The 17,343-nt window shown below is 45.4% G+C and overlaps 1 protein-coding gene and 2 pseudogenes across 1 annotated transcript in view; 1 reads left to right on the forward strand and 2 right to left on the reverse strand.

The window, feature by feature from the left end:
- LOC146202697 (protein FAN-like) overlaps positions 1 to 9,728 on the reverse strand; it is a 78,186-nt gene extending 68,458 nt beyond the window's left edge. The window contains exons 1-7 of the mRNA XM_084588252.1: positions 9,280 to 9,728; positions 8,534 to 8,632; positions 8,377 to 8,455; positions 7,666 to 7,721; positions 7,486 to 7,579; positions 5,542 to 5,610; positions 1,425 to 1,469 (exon numbers count right to left, since the gene is read on the reverse strand). Of these exons, the coding sequence (XP_084444378.1) occupies positions 1,425 to 1,469; positions 5,542 to 5,610; positions 7,486 to 7,579; positions 7,666 to 7,721; positions 8,377 to 8,455; positions 8,534 to 8,632; positions 9,280 to 9,311 (474 nt within the window). The 5' untranslated portion in view covers positions 9,312 to 9,728. The remainder of the gene's footprint in view (positions 1 to 1,424; positions 1,470 to 5,541; positions 5,611 to 7,485; positions 7,580 to 7,665; positions 7,722 to 8,376; positions 8,456 to 8,533; positions 8,633 to 9,279) is intronic.
- A 1,816-nt stretch (positions 9,729 to 11,544) lies between these two features.
- LOC146202698 (cytoskeleton-associated protein 5-like) lies at positions 11,545 to 15,729 on the forward strand (annotated as a pseudogene).
- On the reverse strand, positions 15,687 to 16,743 carry LOC146202699 (forkhead box protein O-like; annotated as a pseudogene).
- Between the last annotated feature and the right edge of the window lie 600 nt (positions 16,744 to 17,343).

The raw sequence follows: 17,343 nt of genomic DNA on the forward strand, positions 1-17,343 counted from the left end.
AGTGAATAGAATCTCCAGAGTGTGTTATAGCTTTCGAACATTTACCTGAGGAAAAATTACTGCTGGAGTTGTTCCATAGTTCAAGCCACAGTGCACTGGCACCAGATGCTGTTTATGCAACGATGCAAATTTGTTAGAAAACAAACTGATGACACGAAGACTACATAGCAACACATGGCTAGCCAACGATGCGGCCAGCTCCGCTCACGATCAACACTGCCACCAGTGGCGTGGCCGTCGTTTTCAACGCCGCCTATATGTTACTCAAGCTTGTTCAAATAGCGCGTTTTCTAAAAAAGCTTGTTCCAAGACCTTTCCAAATCGTGTTTTTTTTTTTAATAGTTTATAGTGGCACTGCAAAAGGCAGTGCCACTATAAACGGTTGCACATGCATATGATAGATATCACTAGTCCTATTTTACTGACAGAGTAAAATCTTGATACAAACATGGATGATATGAACTTAAAATTCCCCAGCTGTAGTTTGCAGAGATTCTGACAAAGCACTATCCTGCAGCACTACGGCTGACACAAATTTAGGAGCTCCGACCGCATTATTCATGCAGTGCTGGTGTACAGCCGCCCTGATTTTTAACAATATAGCGTGAGCGTCGACCAAACTGCTGCTCAGCGCCTTATAACGGCGATAAGCGTGCAACATGGCGAGAGTTCGCGCACGCGCACGAAGAGAGAGCGTCTTCTGCTACGCTGTTAGGATCACAAAGACACAGGCCCTGCCACAATATCTGTTTGCGACGTTCCACATTCTTGCGCATGCACGAACTCTCGCCGTGTTGCACGCTTATCGCCGTTGTAAGGTGCTGACCAGCAGTTTGGTCGATGCTCGCGCTATATTGTTAAAAATCAGGGCGGCTGTACACTCACTCACTATGCACTGTGGGCACCAAGCAGCAGTGCAAAGCAGTAAATAAATCCTATTGGCCATAAGTAAACCAATTTGCATGAATACTTCAGCAGGTGGCTTTCGCTGGTTTTATGACAAAAAAAAATTTTGGGGGTAATGAATGTTTCTTGAAGGGAAGGAAAGCGTAACAGGGGGCGGCAGAAAGTTAGGTGGGCGGATGAGGTTAAGAAGTTTGCAGGGGTCAAGTGGATGCAAGCTAGCACAGAACCGGATTAATTGGAGAAATATGGGAGAGGCCTTCACCCTGCAGTGGGTATTGTCAGGCTGATGATGATGATGATTAGGAATGTTTCTTGTAGCCCCAGGAGATTCATGTACTAATCGAAATTATACTGGCCCTCTAAAACCACCTTGCTGCGTTAAACTGTTGTTTTTAGAAAACTTATTCACCTCAATTAATTCCAACTTCATTATTGCTTTAAGTGGGCAATCACTGCATCTCTAATGTCAGGGTTTGCAAATGCTTCCTTAACAATGAAAACACAATTGTAAGCCTTACCATGGAATCATGCTCTGGTGGCGAGAGTGTCGATGCCCTTGAAAGCTGAAGGTGCCAAAGAAACACATTAAAAAGAATTGTAATGCAATGCAAAAAAATAAATTAATGTTCTGCGAAAACCAGTACAAACTGTAACACAATAAAGTACTTTTAGATACAAAACAAAATAGCATCCAAAGCACCTTAACACATAATCCACTAATTTTCCTGGACCACACTATGAAGGAGGGCCCTGCCTGTACCAGCCATCAATTTCATCTACAGGACCCTTCTACTAATATCAAAGGTTGCAGCAAACTAACCCTCTGCCAAAAGCATTACACTAATTTCAGTACAAAAGCAACCTTGAATACAAGCATTCCATGGCAGAATGTTAAGCTATGCTCATCATTTTGTACTAGTTTCTAATAATGCCTGAAATCTCCAGCCTCCAAGGATGATAATGCTTCAGATGATACCTACAGTCAATGTTTCTACTGGGAGAAACATTTCCATCAAAATGTTGCACACATACTAAGCTCAAATGAACACAATTACCAATTTGGTTGGGGCACAAAGGTCTTCTCCCAGTTATTTCAAGTTAGTTACCACAGTCTTAGAAAAACGGCAACCACCGTAAACCTGCAAACCCAACCTCACTCCTCCATTCGATTCTCACCTGCCCTGAATGTTCCTCGTATCTGCGCTACCACTCACACAAACCAGCCACCACCCGTTCTCCACATACCCTACCCTGCCTGAAACCTCTTCATTTCAGCTAGGATCGAATATATTTCTTTTAAGTTTCTGCCCACGCATGACCTGGATTTGCCACAACTACCTGGCCTAGACGCACATGTATGTACCATCTGTTGCAGAAGTTTGCAGCCCAACGCGCCGGGCGGAGCAGCAGTATCCCTCTCGAGAGGCGGCGCTGCGCTCGCCTGCGCTGCCTGGTGACGCAGCTATAAAGAGTGAGGAGGCTTGTTCTCTTCCCTTCATCTCACGGTTGATATTGCACATCTTTGTTCTCAGCCGCGGAATGAGGGGAAGAGAACAAGCCTCCTCACTCTTTATAGCTGCGTCACCAGGCAGCGCCGGCGGGCCCAGCGCCGCCTCTCGGGAGCAATACTGCTCCTCCGCCCGGCGCATTGGGCTGCAAACTTCTGCAACAGACGGTACTTACTTACTACTTACAATATTGAATTGCTTTCATCAATTAAGAAGCTGTTTCTCTGCATAACTACCTGAGGTTCCTCCACATTATTTTCATGCATAATGTTATAGTTTACTTACTAGGGTTCTAAATAAATTGTTCTTACTCATCTCCAGAGTTGTTAAGAAAACAATTCCATCAGTAAACCAATAGCTGCTGAGGTATTTCCTCTTAATTCTTATCCTTAGCTCTTCCCAAATAACATGTTGAACAGTTTCTTGCAGAAAAGGAGGAAAATAACCTAAAAAACAATCTCTCCGACTTTCTCAATGCATCTAGTGCTGGTCCACTGCAATCAATATATAGTACTTTCTTACACTGCTGATTGCACACATGTAATTTTTCAAGAAAACCATGGGCATGTCTAAAAGGCAGAACTTTGACCCTATAATGGTCTTCTGAGCCTTCTACCCGTTTATGCAAATTACAGATCTCTATGCACGGAGGCTCTGCACGAACCGATGCGAATACTCTCTTTTGCAACAAAGATTTGCCTGACAACAATGCTTTCATTAATTTTTTTTATCAACTGACTGGCTTTTCAATAATTTTATTTTATCAATTGACTGGTCTTTCATTGACCAGTCAATTGATAAAAAAAAAAATTATTGAAATGCCAGAACACTTCACTTCCATGACTGGTCGTTCATACTTCATCACCATCCGTGATGCCAACCGCAGGACAATGGCCTCTCTCATTACCTTCCCAAATTGCTATGTCCTATGCAAGCTGTGGAAGCTTCCTAATCTCATCTGCACATCTGACTTTCTGACACCTCCTCACAAGCTTGCCTTCTTTGTTGCCTTCAAGTTTGTTGCCTTCAACGAGCATAGTTTTTTTTTACCATAGCATTACATGTCTTGCCCATGTCCATTTCTTCTTCTCTATTTCAAACGGGACGTCACTAACTCATATTTCTTCCCCGACCAACTGTACTGTCTCCTCATCTCTTAGCTTACACCTGTTGTCGTCTTCCTATTGCAGATCTCTGGATTGCTCTCAATATAAGTGGAACCCTTTCATAAGCCTCCATAATTTTGCTTCACAGATCAGCAAAAGTAAGATAAGCTGTTTTGCACTTGCCTCTCGAGAGATACTGGCAAAGTGCTATTCAGGATCAGAGAGTACCTGCCAAATGCCCTCCACCCCATACTTATTCTCCTGGTTATTTCACTCTACATGGTCTGGACCTGAGGTCACTACTATGTGGCCATAAGTAGATGTATTCTGTCATTTCCAATGTTTTTCTACCTATCATAAACTGCTACTCGCTCCCGAAACTGTTGAACATTATGTTAGCTTCTTGTATATTAATATTTAGACCCAACATTCTGCTTTGCCTGTCTAGGCCTTTGATCATGCTCTACAGTTTGTTTCTTGAGTTATTAAAGCAAAAGCCTTAGCAGCCCCATTAGGAAAAACTCTTTGTTGGCGACCACTAGCATTGTAGAAGCTGAGGTGGTTCCGAAAAGAGCAGCAACAGGAGAGTTATCCCTTGAGAAAAAATGGGTGCTACCCTAATTATTTTTTTTTTCTCACTGCTGTGCAACTCGAAGTTATGAACGTGTGCTGCATCTTCATGCACAACACTAAAAGGAAAGGTTCCACAGCGCTAACAAAGACAAATACGCAGATAAACACAGACGGGAAGGATGCTGAACTCGAATTGGTTATATTTTGAGAAAGAATGAACATTTTCGGGCATGCGTAGAAAAAATTGGTGGAGTAAACTTCCTTAAACACCTCCACACTGCCGGCAAGCATATCAGTATCACTTTAGGCCATCCCTATCTAATCAAACTAAGTAGACGACTTTTGCCTCTAAAAAGAGACATTGAGGTGTCATTGATGCAGCCTGAACCCAGCCTTTTCATATAAGACGCTTCGAGCAACTCATGGGCGAGAGTGTCCTCGCCGCAACTTAAAATTCTGGTTCAGTCTCTGGCTTGAAATTTGTGTATTCGTCCTTGTTAGCACTGTGGAACCTTTACTTTTAGTTCAAGTGCACTAACTAGCCCAGCAAATGGTTTCACTCCACGCACAACAAACCACAAATACGAATCATCTCAAAGAAAAAACTTTAAACAAACTTGGCTGCGCAAAAAGTAGTGCTTTCGCATTCCTACAAAAAAGCAGCTTTAAGTGCGTCTACCGAATTTTTCAGCAAAGGCGATGTTGTCAGTTAACCGCAGATTATTTAGGTATCCTCTTTTCCAATAGTTTCTATCCCCAACTATTCCGAATCCAATTCTCCGAATAGTACTTCGGTGAACAGGCGGTGTATTGTATTATATGAATATTGTGTCTTCCTACATGATACCTTTGCCGACAAGCATTTTATTACTTTCTCTATGAAACAGTATGGTAGCTGTGCAGCCGTTGTAGTTCCAGCACATTTATATATGGCTCTTCTGGGCCCTGGTTCTAAACACCTGCAATGACTACTAAGGTTTCGACTGGGTCAAATACTTTCTTGTGCTCTATGAAGGCTATAAGAGGTTGGTTGTATTCTGCACATTTCTCGACCTCCAGATGTCTAGGGCCCCTTTGATTTTAGCGATTACTATAGAAATACCCGGTATGCAACGAGCGTTAAGATGGCTGGTCTCCAACTTGTGAAGTCTTTGATGCGCCCTTTCTTATGGATTAAGATAATTTTAGCTTTCTTTTAAAATTCCAGTACGCTTGAGGCAAAGACATATTGTGTACGTGGTGTGAGAACCTGCCCTACTATGACAGTACGAAAGCTCATCATGTTTCTTGTGTCCTCTTTGTCTCATTTATTTGTTCAACAACCCTGTTTAAATTATCTTTTCCCCCACAAAATCATTTTTGACTAAGTCAATCCTCCATAAAAAAACTCAAACCAATGTGGTAGCCTGGTGCCTTAACTAAGAAGCATATGAAATCTGAAGGCTCACCTGAGAGATATGCATGAGGCACTCATCAATATTCCCATATATAAGTGAGAACAAAAAGGACACTTTCTCCTGAAAATAAAGCAAATAAATGCTATGAACAGGTCTAGTAAATACAGTGCAGTCATCAGGCATGATTATATTTGTTGTGTGATAACTAGAAACCTGTGGCTACCCACACGAAGACAGGGAAGTGAAGCAGACACAACGAAAGGAAATTAGTAGGTTCCCAGTTAAATGATAATTCTTTGATGCCACAGTGTGCAAATCATCAAGATGGCATTCCTGCCTAAATCCTCAGAACCTGGCAGCATGCACAAATTTTGTATTCAATAAAGAAGGAGATATTTTTTTTTCTTCCTTTCAGACATGCATTCTACTACTGAATAAAACTTGAAAATTTGTGAAGCATAATAGGAACCCTCTATTTCACAAAAATGACATGAATGGCTCAGAAACTTCAGTGGTTCACACACAGCTCACACTTTCAAGCTCATAAAATTGTGGCCCTATTTGCTAAAAAAAAAAACACATTTAAGCAAAATGAATTGTTATCATCTGAAGTTGTTTCTGAAATCAAGACTCCACCACAGTGTAATTAGGCAAAATGATCCATCGTGTGAGAAAAAAGAACCCTACCACATAAATCCCCCTTCTAAGCACACCACAGAACTTTGTGACATCAACCTTGACTTCTTATTTCTGAAAAGTTATCTTCCTTTTCTTCCTCCTACCATACTGTCCAGCAGGGATTTCAAATGTAGTAAGCATCCCTGACATTGTGAAAACAGGTCTCAATGCTAAGAAAAATAAATAGTTGTGTGCATAATTGCAGATGCTGCGCAGTAAAGGATCATAAATGAAAATGCTTTCCAACTGTGCACTGAACCGATAGTTATAAAAACCTTGGGCACCCACACTGACAGATGACTAATTCTCTTCAACATCTTGGGAAATTTATGATACCTTAGCTAAGCACAAAAAACATTGCTACTCCAAAACAGATTTACTTTTTAATCCTAATTTCAGAACAGTGAATAACAGTTCACTGAAATCCTACACATGACATTCAATCTCATAACTATGTCAGTTATAATTTAATGTTCCAAAAATGTTTGCATAAAGTGCCACCTGTATACTGGTCGTGGCTTTGCCAAAAGCACTGTTCTACAGATAAGCCAAACAGGCAGGAGTTGTCACATTGTGGTGTATATTGCTCACAAGATGCACAAAGTGACTGAAACACTAAGAAGCGATAAGGTAGTGATGTCGGTCCTAGACAACACCCGCAACATACTAGCAAGCGGTGGTACTGTTGCAACTATTCTGCGCATGTCACGTGCACTGGGTATAAAACTCACGGCCCAAGTTTGCTTATGAATGGTCTGATAAATTCATATTGATGTTTGCGCTTTTTAGCAAACAAATCCATGCTATTCTCAGCATGCTTTGCATTATTTTCTAAAATTCCAATTTTTGCCGAGAAAAAAAAAAACAATAAAAACCTTCTCTTCAAGCCACTCAAAATTTCTGGAAATTGGTTTGTGGAGTTTAACGTCCCACAGCAACTCAGGCTATGAAAGATGCCATAGTGGAGGATTTCAGAAATTTTGACCACATGGGGTTCTTTTAACGTTGACCGACATCGCACAGCACACGGGCGCCTTGCTTTTCGCCTCCATCGAAAAGCAGCCACTGCGGCCGGGATTCGATACCGCATTCATGGGCACAGTAGTCAAGCGCCCTAACCACTGCACCACCCATGGCAGGACGAAAAACTTTCTAGAAATTTTGCATCTGACATGGCAATGAGATAAAATGCTGAGCAAAAGATAAGACCATAAAGCTCACAGACAACAGTAATGCACGCACACGCACACACACACAAATCATACACTTATTAGTGCATTTAAATTCAGAAGAATTGGAATATCTGATTCAACATACCCTCCTGAACACATAAGGCTTAATGAAGTTTCCTTCCAGCATCTCCACCACCTGGTCATTTTGAAGATTCATGACACTATTCTTGCTGTACAACCTGTAAAGCATGACAAAAATACGGATCAAGCCACATGAGACATATATCAAACACTGTATATTTTGTAACATATTAAGACTACATACTTGGACAGCAGGGGCCCAGTCCATCTCTTCACAATACTTGATTCATTCAATGGAAACTGCAAATGTAGTGACGTGAAGCTTCTGAAAGCTGCTTGCATAAAATCAGGAAATATGATGACATGCTCCAGAAAACATTGTTGAGACTTCAGTTGCACAAAATATTTTACGCTGATACTAAATTTGGAATCTTTAACATTACATCTTCGAAATAAGCTTGGCATGTGCACCTGGATACAGGTCTACAAAGAAATAGAAGCCATATTCTGTGAATATCATAGCTTCTACACCAATAATGGCAATGCAATGAAAGGCACTAGTGATACAATATTTTAATGCTCAGTCCCGTAAAACTACTTTTGTGATAACAGTCTATTACAAAGGTCTCCCATGGAGTACCATTGCTTCCCAAGACTAAATCTCACGGCAGCATTTATACAAGAGAACCTCTGGAATACAATTGTAGGGTGCATGCAGCTGAAGGACCCCAAGGAGAGACACCTGCAGACACTTATTCTCCATGTAAAAGGGAATGTACAGTAGAGTAAGCCCTTGTATCGAATAGCATTGATCCTTGTACTCATTCACAAGTGTGTGCAACTCTGTTCAGGAGTTCTACAGCCAAGGGTTCTACACGGTGCTTACATTACTGCATCTGGTCCGATCACTGCAGATGATTATAACAAAATGTTGCAGAATAGAGTTACAAATTACCTTAAGTATTGGATGATTAATGTCTTCAGGTACAAAGACTATAGACTTTGAGCACACCTTGAGCCGCCCCTTTTGCCTCCTGCAATGAAATATTCAGGCATGGAATAATTGCTCATGTGTTGATGAATGGACAAAACTACGGATGGTCTCTTCTCACCTTCTTTGTGCTTCTGCCTCCTTAAGGTTATCAGGATAGAGGTACACACTATAATCTTTGAAATAAATTTCTCCAGGCTCTAGCAGAAGAAGAGAAAACCTACAGAAAGATAGATATGAACACAACTCACTTCGAGCACCGAAAGGAACTGCTATTTTTTTTTTTCGCACATTTTTATAAAGACAAATCTTGCGGTTTGTTTAATTCTTTCTGCTGCAGCTGGTAGTTTTAAAACCGCAGCTTGTGAACTGCCTGAATACGCCATGCAAAACTTATCACTTTTGCATGTTTGTATAAAGAGCACCGAGCTACTAAGATGCAATAACCCGGCACATACACGGAACCACACCCAAGTTCGAATAGGTAATAATGTTTCAGAAGGTTTCGCAACCAACAGAAATCACGGTGTTATCACACTATTCCTGCTGATACGCAAAATCCCGAGTGACCACAGCTCGCTGTCGATTACCCGCTACTTTTAGAGATCCAGTTTTAATACAGCTACATGAAGTAGTGCAATCGCTGCACTTATCCCGGGCGCAAAACACAACACAACAACATAACACAACCATGACATAACAGGTAGTGCGAAACAATCCCTCGGTTACAAACCCAAATAAACTGATTGGTTTTGTACTGTTGAATAATTCAAGGGTTTGCAACGTTTACAAGCAGACATCCCCAAGAATGAGGCGCGTGTTTAGCTTAGCCTGCTGTCGGGAGTTCCAGCAAAAGAGGACACCTACCTTTCCGAGTTCGGAGGTTCGATAAATGCCATTACGGAGGACTGCACCAATTTCTGACGCTGTCAGGCTTGCAGCATGCCACACTTCTCTTTGAAACGCGCCAGACAAGGCATCGACAACCTCGCAAGGCATACAGCTTTAATGTCAGCACGAATATACTCCAGCGAAAGCCGGCGAACACATTACAGCTGTTGCCGCAGGAGTTGCCTCCATAGTCTGCTCCTCCTCCTCCCTCCTCCTCTCAGTTGCATTTCAAAACCTAGCGTTCAACTAGAAAAGGCACTGTTCTCACAACCAGCAATGGTCAGTTGATTTAATAATTACATTATCACACTCATTTGGCGCTATCTACACCACGCTGTCTAGGGACGAAAGTTGCAAAGGTTTTAACCATAGAGTTGTTTACACCTGCCGCACTAGGTGGTGGTCGCCCCGTCGCCCCGTCTCACCATGCCGCCTCCCCGCTAAGCTGTTTCGAGACCATCGAAAATCAATATTAATCATATCATATACACATATCCGTGCAATTGATTGTCACTTTACTTGTGGGGCTTGTGGTAGTAATTTAAAACACCCTATTTTATTCTACATTCAAATTTCAGTGAAACTTTTATTGTATTCTTCCAGTAGCGCCTTTTTTGAATGGATATTGTTACGGCCACAGGCTTGAAAAAGAATAGGACAAAGTGTGGTGCTTGTTAGCGGTCGACTAGCGGGGCTTCAAGTCAGGCGAATCTGATGGGGGTCACCCCTCCGTGCTCGAATATTGTATAAGGACTGCATGAACACAAAGCAGGCATACATCTTTTTTCTTGTGAGTGATTGTCAGAACATTCATTTTCTGTTGTTCCGGCAGTTTCTCAGTAAGTTTTAATAAGAAGCCATTAACATGTTTTCTAAAACACGAGGAGGAGAAAAAATGATTTCTCACCTTGAATTTGTATAAAACGATGTGCAAGGCAGACCACCAGCAGCTTTCTCTATCCCTCTTTATTTCCCTTTCCACCTGTTCTCGAATAACTATAGAGACCCCACTCTGATGGAGACAGACTTTAATCACTGCCTGCAATATGCTTTGCCCTTAAGAAAGCTTCTTGTAATATTACAATATCATATTCTCTTACTGACTGTTATTGTTATTAGCGCTGGAAACCTCGAACACGTGTCTTGCGAGGCAATCCCTTATGTTTTTCCTCCCCTTGCATGTACAAGAAGTGTGTTCGTAGTGGGTTCCAGGGCGTTGCGGCATTAGTTCAAATCGATTTCTTAGCGAATTCAGTTTGGACATGTTGTCAGTGTTGCACCAAACATAATTTTGCGATGTCTCGTTTTGAGAGGCTCCAAATACTGCTGCAGTCCTTAATGAGCTATATGAGCCGCTCGATCCTTGCGACTGCGGACGTTGATCATTCAAATTTTCATTGCAATGTGCGGTATTACAGCTCGAGGATATGTGAAGTCTCCGTGACGCTCTTATGTGTAGAATTCCTTGCCTCGGTCTTTATTTCATAGTAGATTCACGTCATGCGATGGCGTGGTGCGTCATGCGATGACGTGGAAACTACAGAGCATTACATCTTCTGTCAAAGGTATGCCCATCAGAGAAGAAATTATATGGAAATTCCGCTTGCTCGCTTAGGACAGCCGTTTACACTTCCTATCCTCCTCTCCTTTGGTGCGATTGTGAAAGGGTATGCCCTAAAAGCGGTTGCGACCGGAAGATTTCTTAGCGCTTCTCCGTCCTGATTTTGCTTAAAAGTATTATTTGCATTTTTTTTTTAATTTTCTTTTTATGAACTGAATACCGTCCTATACCGCCTCAACATTTTTCCCAAAAAGATTTTACCAACACAGTCTAAGTCGGGATCATATATAAAATTTCTGTACATGCACTGAACCCTGGCCAATCCTCCACTGTGGGTGTCATAAGTACAGAGGCGAGAAGAAGAAACAGAAGGGAGACTAATCTCCCCTCGCGGCAATGTGCCATGAGTTAAGGAAAAAGGTTTCCTTGTGCCCAGTCATCGCTGCCTCCCCATTCATCGCTGTCTGTGTACTTCACAGTACAGCTTAGCAAGCGTATCTACGGATGAGCTCAAGTTGCGGTGTGCGTTGCTGAGAATTGCAAATTTTCCCCCACGGTATTTCGTTACCTTTATTCGGAGGCGGGCAAATCACAGCCGTGTTCTGACAAGGCTGTATTCGTGCATCGGTGAGTTTGCAACGTGCGCTGGTCAATTGCATTTGGCTTGTCTTTTGAAGGGCATGGCCGAAGATACGGAGTACCTGAAGTTATCTATTGAAGACCGTTACCAACGCAAGTTGTGGAAGGCTGATTTGAGTCGATACGAAGATGCAACAAAGTTATTTCGCTCGGTCACAGGTCCTAAAGGTGCGAAGTTCGAGACAATTTCGCCCCTCATCAAGAACTTTGTCACTGACAGCAGTGCTGTATCTCAGGAGAAGGGTCTGGCAGCTGTCCTATCATTCGTCGAAAATTCTCACCTGGCCAGTCGTATCTGCGGCGATGTTGTTGTCGGGCTTGTCTCCAAGTGCATCGCAGTTCAAAAGACACGAGAGCTGGCACATGAGATCATTTTCATATACTTCGAAGTGGAGAAACAGGAGGCAGTTGTGCAAGAACTAGTGAAAGCCCTAGACAATAAGAACCCCAAGATAGTGTGTTCGGATGCGTAGTCACAGTGAAAGAATGCCTGCATCTATTGAATTTTGGTGCTCGCGTCATTGCAATTAAGCCTCTCTTCAAGACCCTTCCCAAATTGCTTGAGGACAGAGACAAATTGTGCGGGAAAAAGTAAAATGTTGACCATTGAACTATATCACTGGATTGGTGATGTACTGAAGCCCCTGTTCTAGTCGCTTAAGCCGTTTCAAATGTCTGAGCTTGAGGCAGAGCTCGCCAAAGTGGAGAAGGGATCCGTGACCCCCGAGCGCTTGATCCGTTCTGAGCAGCTGAAAAGAGCGCAGGCAGCAAAGGCTGGCTCAGATGCAGTGAACGGCGGTGAAGAGGGTGAGGAGTGTAGCGGTGATGCTGGGGCGCCTGTGGATGCATACGAGCTGTTGGAAGCTGTTGACATCCTTCCCAAGCTTCCCAAGGACCTCTACGAACAATTCGAGGTCAAAAAGTGGCAGGAACGCAAAGAGGCACTTGAGAAACTGCTCGAGCTTGTGAGCAACCCCAAGCTTGAAACTGACGATTAAGGCGTCCCCATCAAAGTGCTGAAAAGGATGTTGGAAAGGACGGTGAAAAGAAGGTGGCCAAGGAGAGTAATGCGATAATAATGGCTCTGACTGCCAAGTGCCTGGCTGTGCTGGCCGCTGGCTTGAGGCAGAAGTTTAACGCTTACGCCAATTCGTGCATATTTACAGTACATATAGAAGTTTAAGGAGAAGAAGCAGGACGTCGTCACCGCACCGAGAGAAGCCATGAACAACGATTCTCAGGCTACGAATTCGAAAGCCATCTTGGAAGATGTCACGGCAGCTTTTGACAACAAAAACCCGCAGATAAAAGGGGAAACAACTTTATTTTTCCAAGTCGACTCCTACCCTGCTGAAAAAAAAATTCTCCTAAAGGCACTGGCGGCATACTGAAAACGCCGAATGGCTATAATCTAGCAGTGAAAGAAGGTTCGGGCATGGCCTTGGGGACTGCGATGAAAGTTGTTGGGGAGAGGGTGATCATGCCATTCCTTGGAGACCTGTACAATATCAAAATGGAAAAGGTGAAAGAGTACTGTGAAAAGGCTGTGGTGCTTGCTGCCCCACCTCAGAAGGCCGCACACAAGCAGCAGCAATAGAAGCAGCGTCTCCTTTGGACGTGGCGGGATGTGGCGCAAAGACGCCAACCCGGACGCAATGTCGCCTGATGAAGGTCAGGGAGCCGTCGGTGGCAGCGGCAGAGGGCGTCCGCTGAAAAGTAATTCAAGGAGCAAGATGCTTGTGAAGCCTGAAAGCAGCAGCAAGTCATCTCAAAAGAAGGAGAAAGTAGATACAACTCCCCTACTGTCTGCCTTAAGGAATAGCGAATAGCGACAGCGGAGGCTCTGAAGCTGCTCAAGTGGAACTTCAATTGTCCACGCGAGGAATATTATACCAGCAGTTGAAGGAGCAGATGGTGACTGCCAACTGGGCTCCCATAACTTGTGGCCAACTGCTTCAGTGCGGACTTGAAGATGCACGTCAAGGCTATCGACAAACTTCTCGAGATTCTCAGCAGCCCTGGAGGTTTGGAAACTACCTGTGCCAATTGTGACCTTGTGTTCAAGTGGCTCACACTACGCTAATTCGACACCAACCCGAGTGTGCTGCTGTGAGTACTGGAGTACTTGCAAGCACTCTACCCAGCACTGTGCGACGCGGGCTACAGGATGCATGGCCTCGAGGCGCCTTCCTTCTTGCCGTACTATACCCCCTCAAGGCCGGTGATTCCAAGGACACCGTGCCGACGAGAGTACGCGACATCTTCAGGGCGGAAATACGTGTTCCCAAGATACAAGGTGCTCAACTACATCATGCAGTGTTTGTTATTCAAAAATGCGCACCAGCGCGCAGAGTGCTTAGAAGAACTGCGTTTTCTATTCAAATCCTTGGGCCTCCCAGTCTAGGAACCCACGCTAGCGGTTCTTCTCAAGGAAGTAGCCAAGCACATTTCAGACCGAGACAACACAGTCAGGAATGCAGCATTGAACTGCTTCGTGTAGGCCTACTTCTGCGAGGAGGAACGAGTATACAAGTACATCGGTCAGCTCTCAGACAAGGACAAGTCTCTCTTGATAGAACATATCAAGCGAGCGCCACGCACGTGCCCGATGCCAATGTCACGCCCTGTATAGTCGCTGCTGGTCCAGAAGCCAACACCGCTACGCCCACAGTCTGCGGTGTTTTCATTCGGCAACTACCGTGGAGCATAGAGCTGAGCCAGAGGAAGTGATGCACAGGAGCCCCCATAATGGGGCTCCCACTGGAGTACGGCCCGCTGACTCTGAATGGGCCTCCAAGCTCGGAGTTAGAGAAGCTGTTGGAGCAGGCTGCCTGGGCTCCACTAAACGGCACCAACCTGCAGGAAATGGATGCCGATTTCATTGCTGAACCGGTTATTGTACAGTTCCTTGCAAAAGATTGGTAACGAGTACCAGCCTGCCAAGCCATCACTTACGCAGGATTCCGCCTGATGCACATTCCCTGGGCCCCCTCATTTCTCAGATGACATACAGGAGATACCCCTCGTGCTCGAAGGCTTGGCTCAGGTGGATGGCCTGTTGTACAATGAATGGGGGGGCTCAGTGCTTTTGAGCTCTGCCGACCAGCTGGTGAACATGCTAGCTGTGCAGTACTAGATAGTGCGCGACAAGCACGCCACCGACGACCGGGTTGCCAATGCAGATGTGCTCGATTTTTACCGGCAAATGGCTGCTTTGCTTCTCAAGGTGTTTAAGAGCCGTCCCACGGGGCGACGGATAAGCAGTGATATCCTGCTGGAACTGCTGCCCCAGTTGCTGATGGTGCCCCTAGACAAGCACATCATCGAGCTCCGCCAGTGACGTCGCCGTCGGAGACATCGTTCTGCACATCATCCACAAAGGAAAACCACCAGTGTACTCAACAGATTGATAACGCACCTGCACGATTGCCTGGGCAACAGAGTACCCAGATGTCCAAAAAGCACATCGAGAAAATCGTCAAGTGCTTGCGGAAGATCATGTCCTCACTTGAGAGCTGCGTAGATGATATTTGTTCTTGAAGGCATACCTGGGCTCCTTGTGGGAGGGGCGGGCATCAAGCACATCCCCGTGGACAGTGCGCACATCATCTACAAGCTGGCTGCCCTCAAGGGTTACAAACTGCTGACGTATGCTGAAATGGTGCCTGGACCAGAGGAGTTGTCCCTTATGAATACGATAACTGAGATACTGAACATGCACGTGCAAAAAAGTGCTGACATCTCTGCCAACAATGGCAGCTCTAGTGACTCTCTAAGAGCAACAATGAGCACGAGATGAAGGCAATCCAGCAACTGTTCAAGAACATTGTGCATAAGCTGAACACCGAGGGCAACTTTGACGAGAGCATTCAGGTGCTCCACCAGCTAAGCAAACAAAACTCAAAGGTGGACCCACTATTGTGCAACACTCCGGCCCACCTTCACGAGTCGATCAGGACGCGACTAAATGAGCTGGAAAGGCAGCAGCCTCCATCTCCAATGTAGCCCCCATTCTTCAACTGCGCATGAATGAGTCCAACCGCGACAGCTCTTCTAGTGGAAGCCGGCGTAAAGGGGATAATCCACTGGAGTCAGGCAGAGTGGACAGCTCGCCTGAATGCAATGCAGCCTTGGAGCAGACCAGAATAAAAAGGTACTGCCAAATTAACGATTGCCCCTCCGGGCAGCAGCAGAACAACCATAATCTGTTTATTGAGTCTGGTTAATGAGTCCTTCTTTCATATGAGAGGGTGATATCAGATGGTTTGTGGAGTTTCACGTCCCAAATTGACTCAGGGTATGAGAGACGCAAGTGATATCAAAATCAGCCTGCCAGGACCCTTGCATTCACGTACCCCGAGGCCACGCAGGCACGATTACACGTTTATACACGGGGAAGTACTTGCCGCTGTCCATGTATATAAGGTTCTTGGCACGGGGACTAGGCTGTCAATGGGTACAGGTCGAGGTCCAAGGTGTGAGGAAGGTGGCCGTTGAACTTCAGCAGACGATCTATCACCTTCGATGTGGAGAGCCCCAGCGGTACGGATGGCGCAGTGTTATGCTGGTCGCTCAGGGTCATGGACTGGGTAGGCGTGTCGGCCAGTGGGCAGGCACTGTACCGGACCACCGGCGGCATCAGGGGCGGCCAGTCAGATGGCGAGCAGGGCAGCTGTTGCAAGTAGCTGCAGTGCTGCAGCTCGATCCAGTCAGCTGGAAGCGATCCAGGGAACGGGTCCATGCAACGTCCCTTTCAACGAGGACAGACTCGGTGACGGGCGATGGCTTCCAGCGTTTTCATCCCCCGCTTCTCATAACGAGGTGTTCATATCGACTTAGCCCGGCGCCGCACCGCGTATCTGGGCTTGGAGTCCGGATTTAGCATTCACCAGACTCGCATAGGCTGTGGAGCGACAGGTTGTACCGAATCGGGTTCTTCCAACCAGCGGAGCTGTTACTGTCCCCTTCGTCCTTGAAATAGGACCCGTTCTGCGCCATCTAACCGTAGATCTGTGACAGCGTGATGCGTTTCTCGGTGCGCTTTTGATGGCATGCTTAATCAGGTCCGCGTAGTACATGTTAATTGCCCCAGGCGCTGCGATGCGATGAATTCTTTTATGGCTTTCCTGTGGACCCGCCTTCTCACCACCATAATTGCTGGGCTGCGGGAGTGACGAAATGTTGGAGCAGGCATGCGTCTTCGGCTCGAAGCCGGACTCGCCATCAGCCAGCTGGTCCATGACGTGCCGGCGACCACGTCTGCGTTATCCGAGATGATCCACGCCGTAATCGATGGAGCACAACGGCTACCTGAAGGCAGCTGACCAAACGCGCACTATTCCTTTTCCCAAGGATTTCACTCTAGAAAAGCCGAGCACGAGGAAGGGAAATCTTGTCCCCATTGCAAAACTGATGGGTAGCCGGCGGCATCAGGGATCGAACCAGGCACCGCCAGAATGCGAGGCGGTTGCTCTACCGCAAGAACACCGCTTTGAAATGTCGGACAGAACTTTAGTATCAGTAGCATGGACGGAACCCATCATCAAATGGTGTACCTAAGTTGACGCGCTACGTATGGGCTCCTGCCACGAGGCCGATCTTAGGAAGAATACGCAATCCATCGAGTTTGCTATGAACAGAAACATCTCCGGTAAGGTTTGATTCGTTTAGTCATCCAAAAGCGACTAAGGCTATGAGAGACGTAGTTGCGTGAGGATGCGTTCGCTCGCGTCGAGTTCCCCAGGCCGAAGAGACTTTGCGACTTTGCTTTGCTCGCGTGCTCGGTGACTGCCGCGACGCTGGCGCCATCTCTGGATAGTTAATGTTAACCACCAATGTTG

The sequence above is a fragment of the Amblyomma maculatum genome, chromosome 1 (assembly GCF_055883805.1).
Source record: "Amblyomma maculatum isolate TAMU_Amacu chromosome 1, ASM5588380v1, whole genome shotgun sequence".
Lineage (NCBI taxonomy): Eukaryota > Metazoa > Arthropoda > Arachnida > Ixodida > Ixodidae > Amblyomma > Amblyomma maculatum.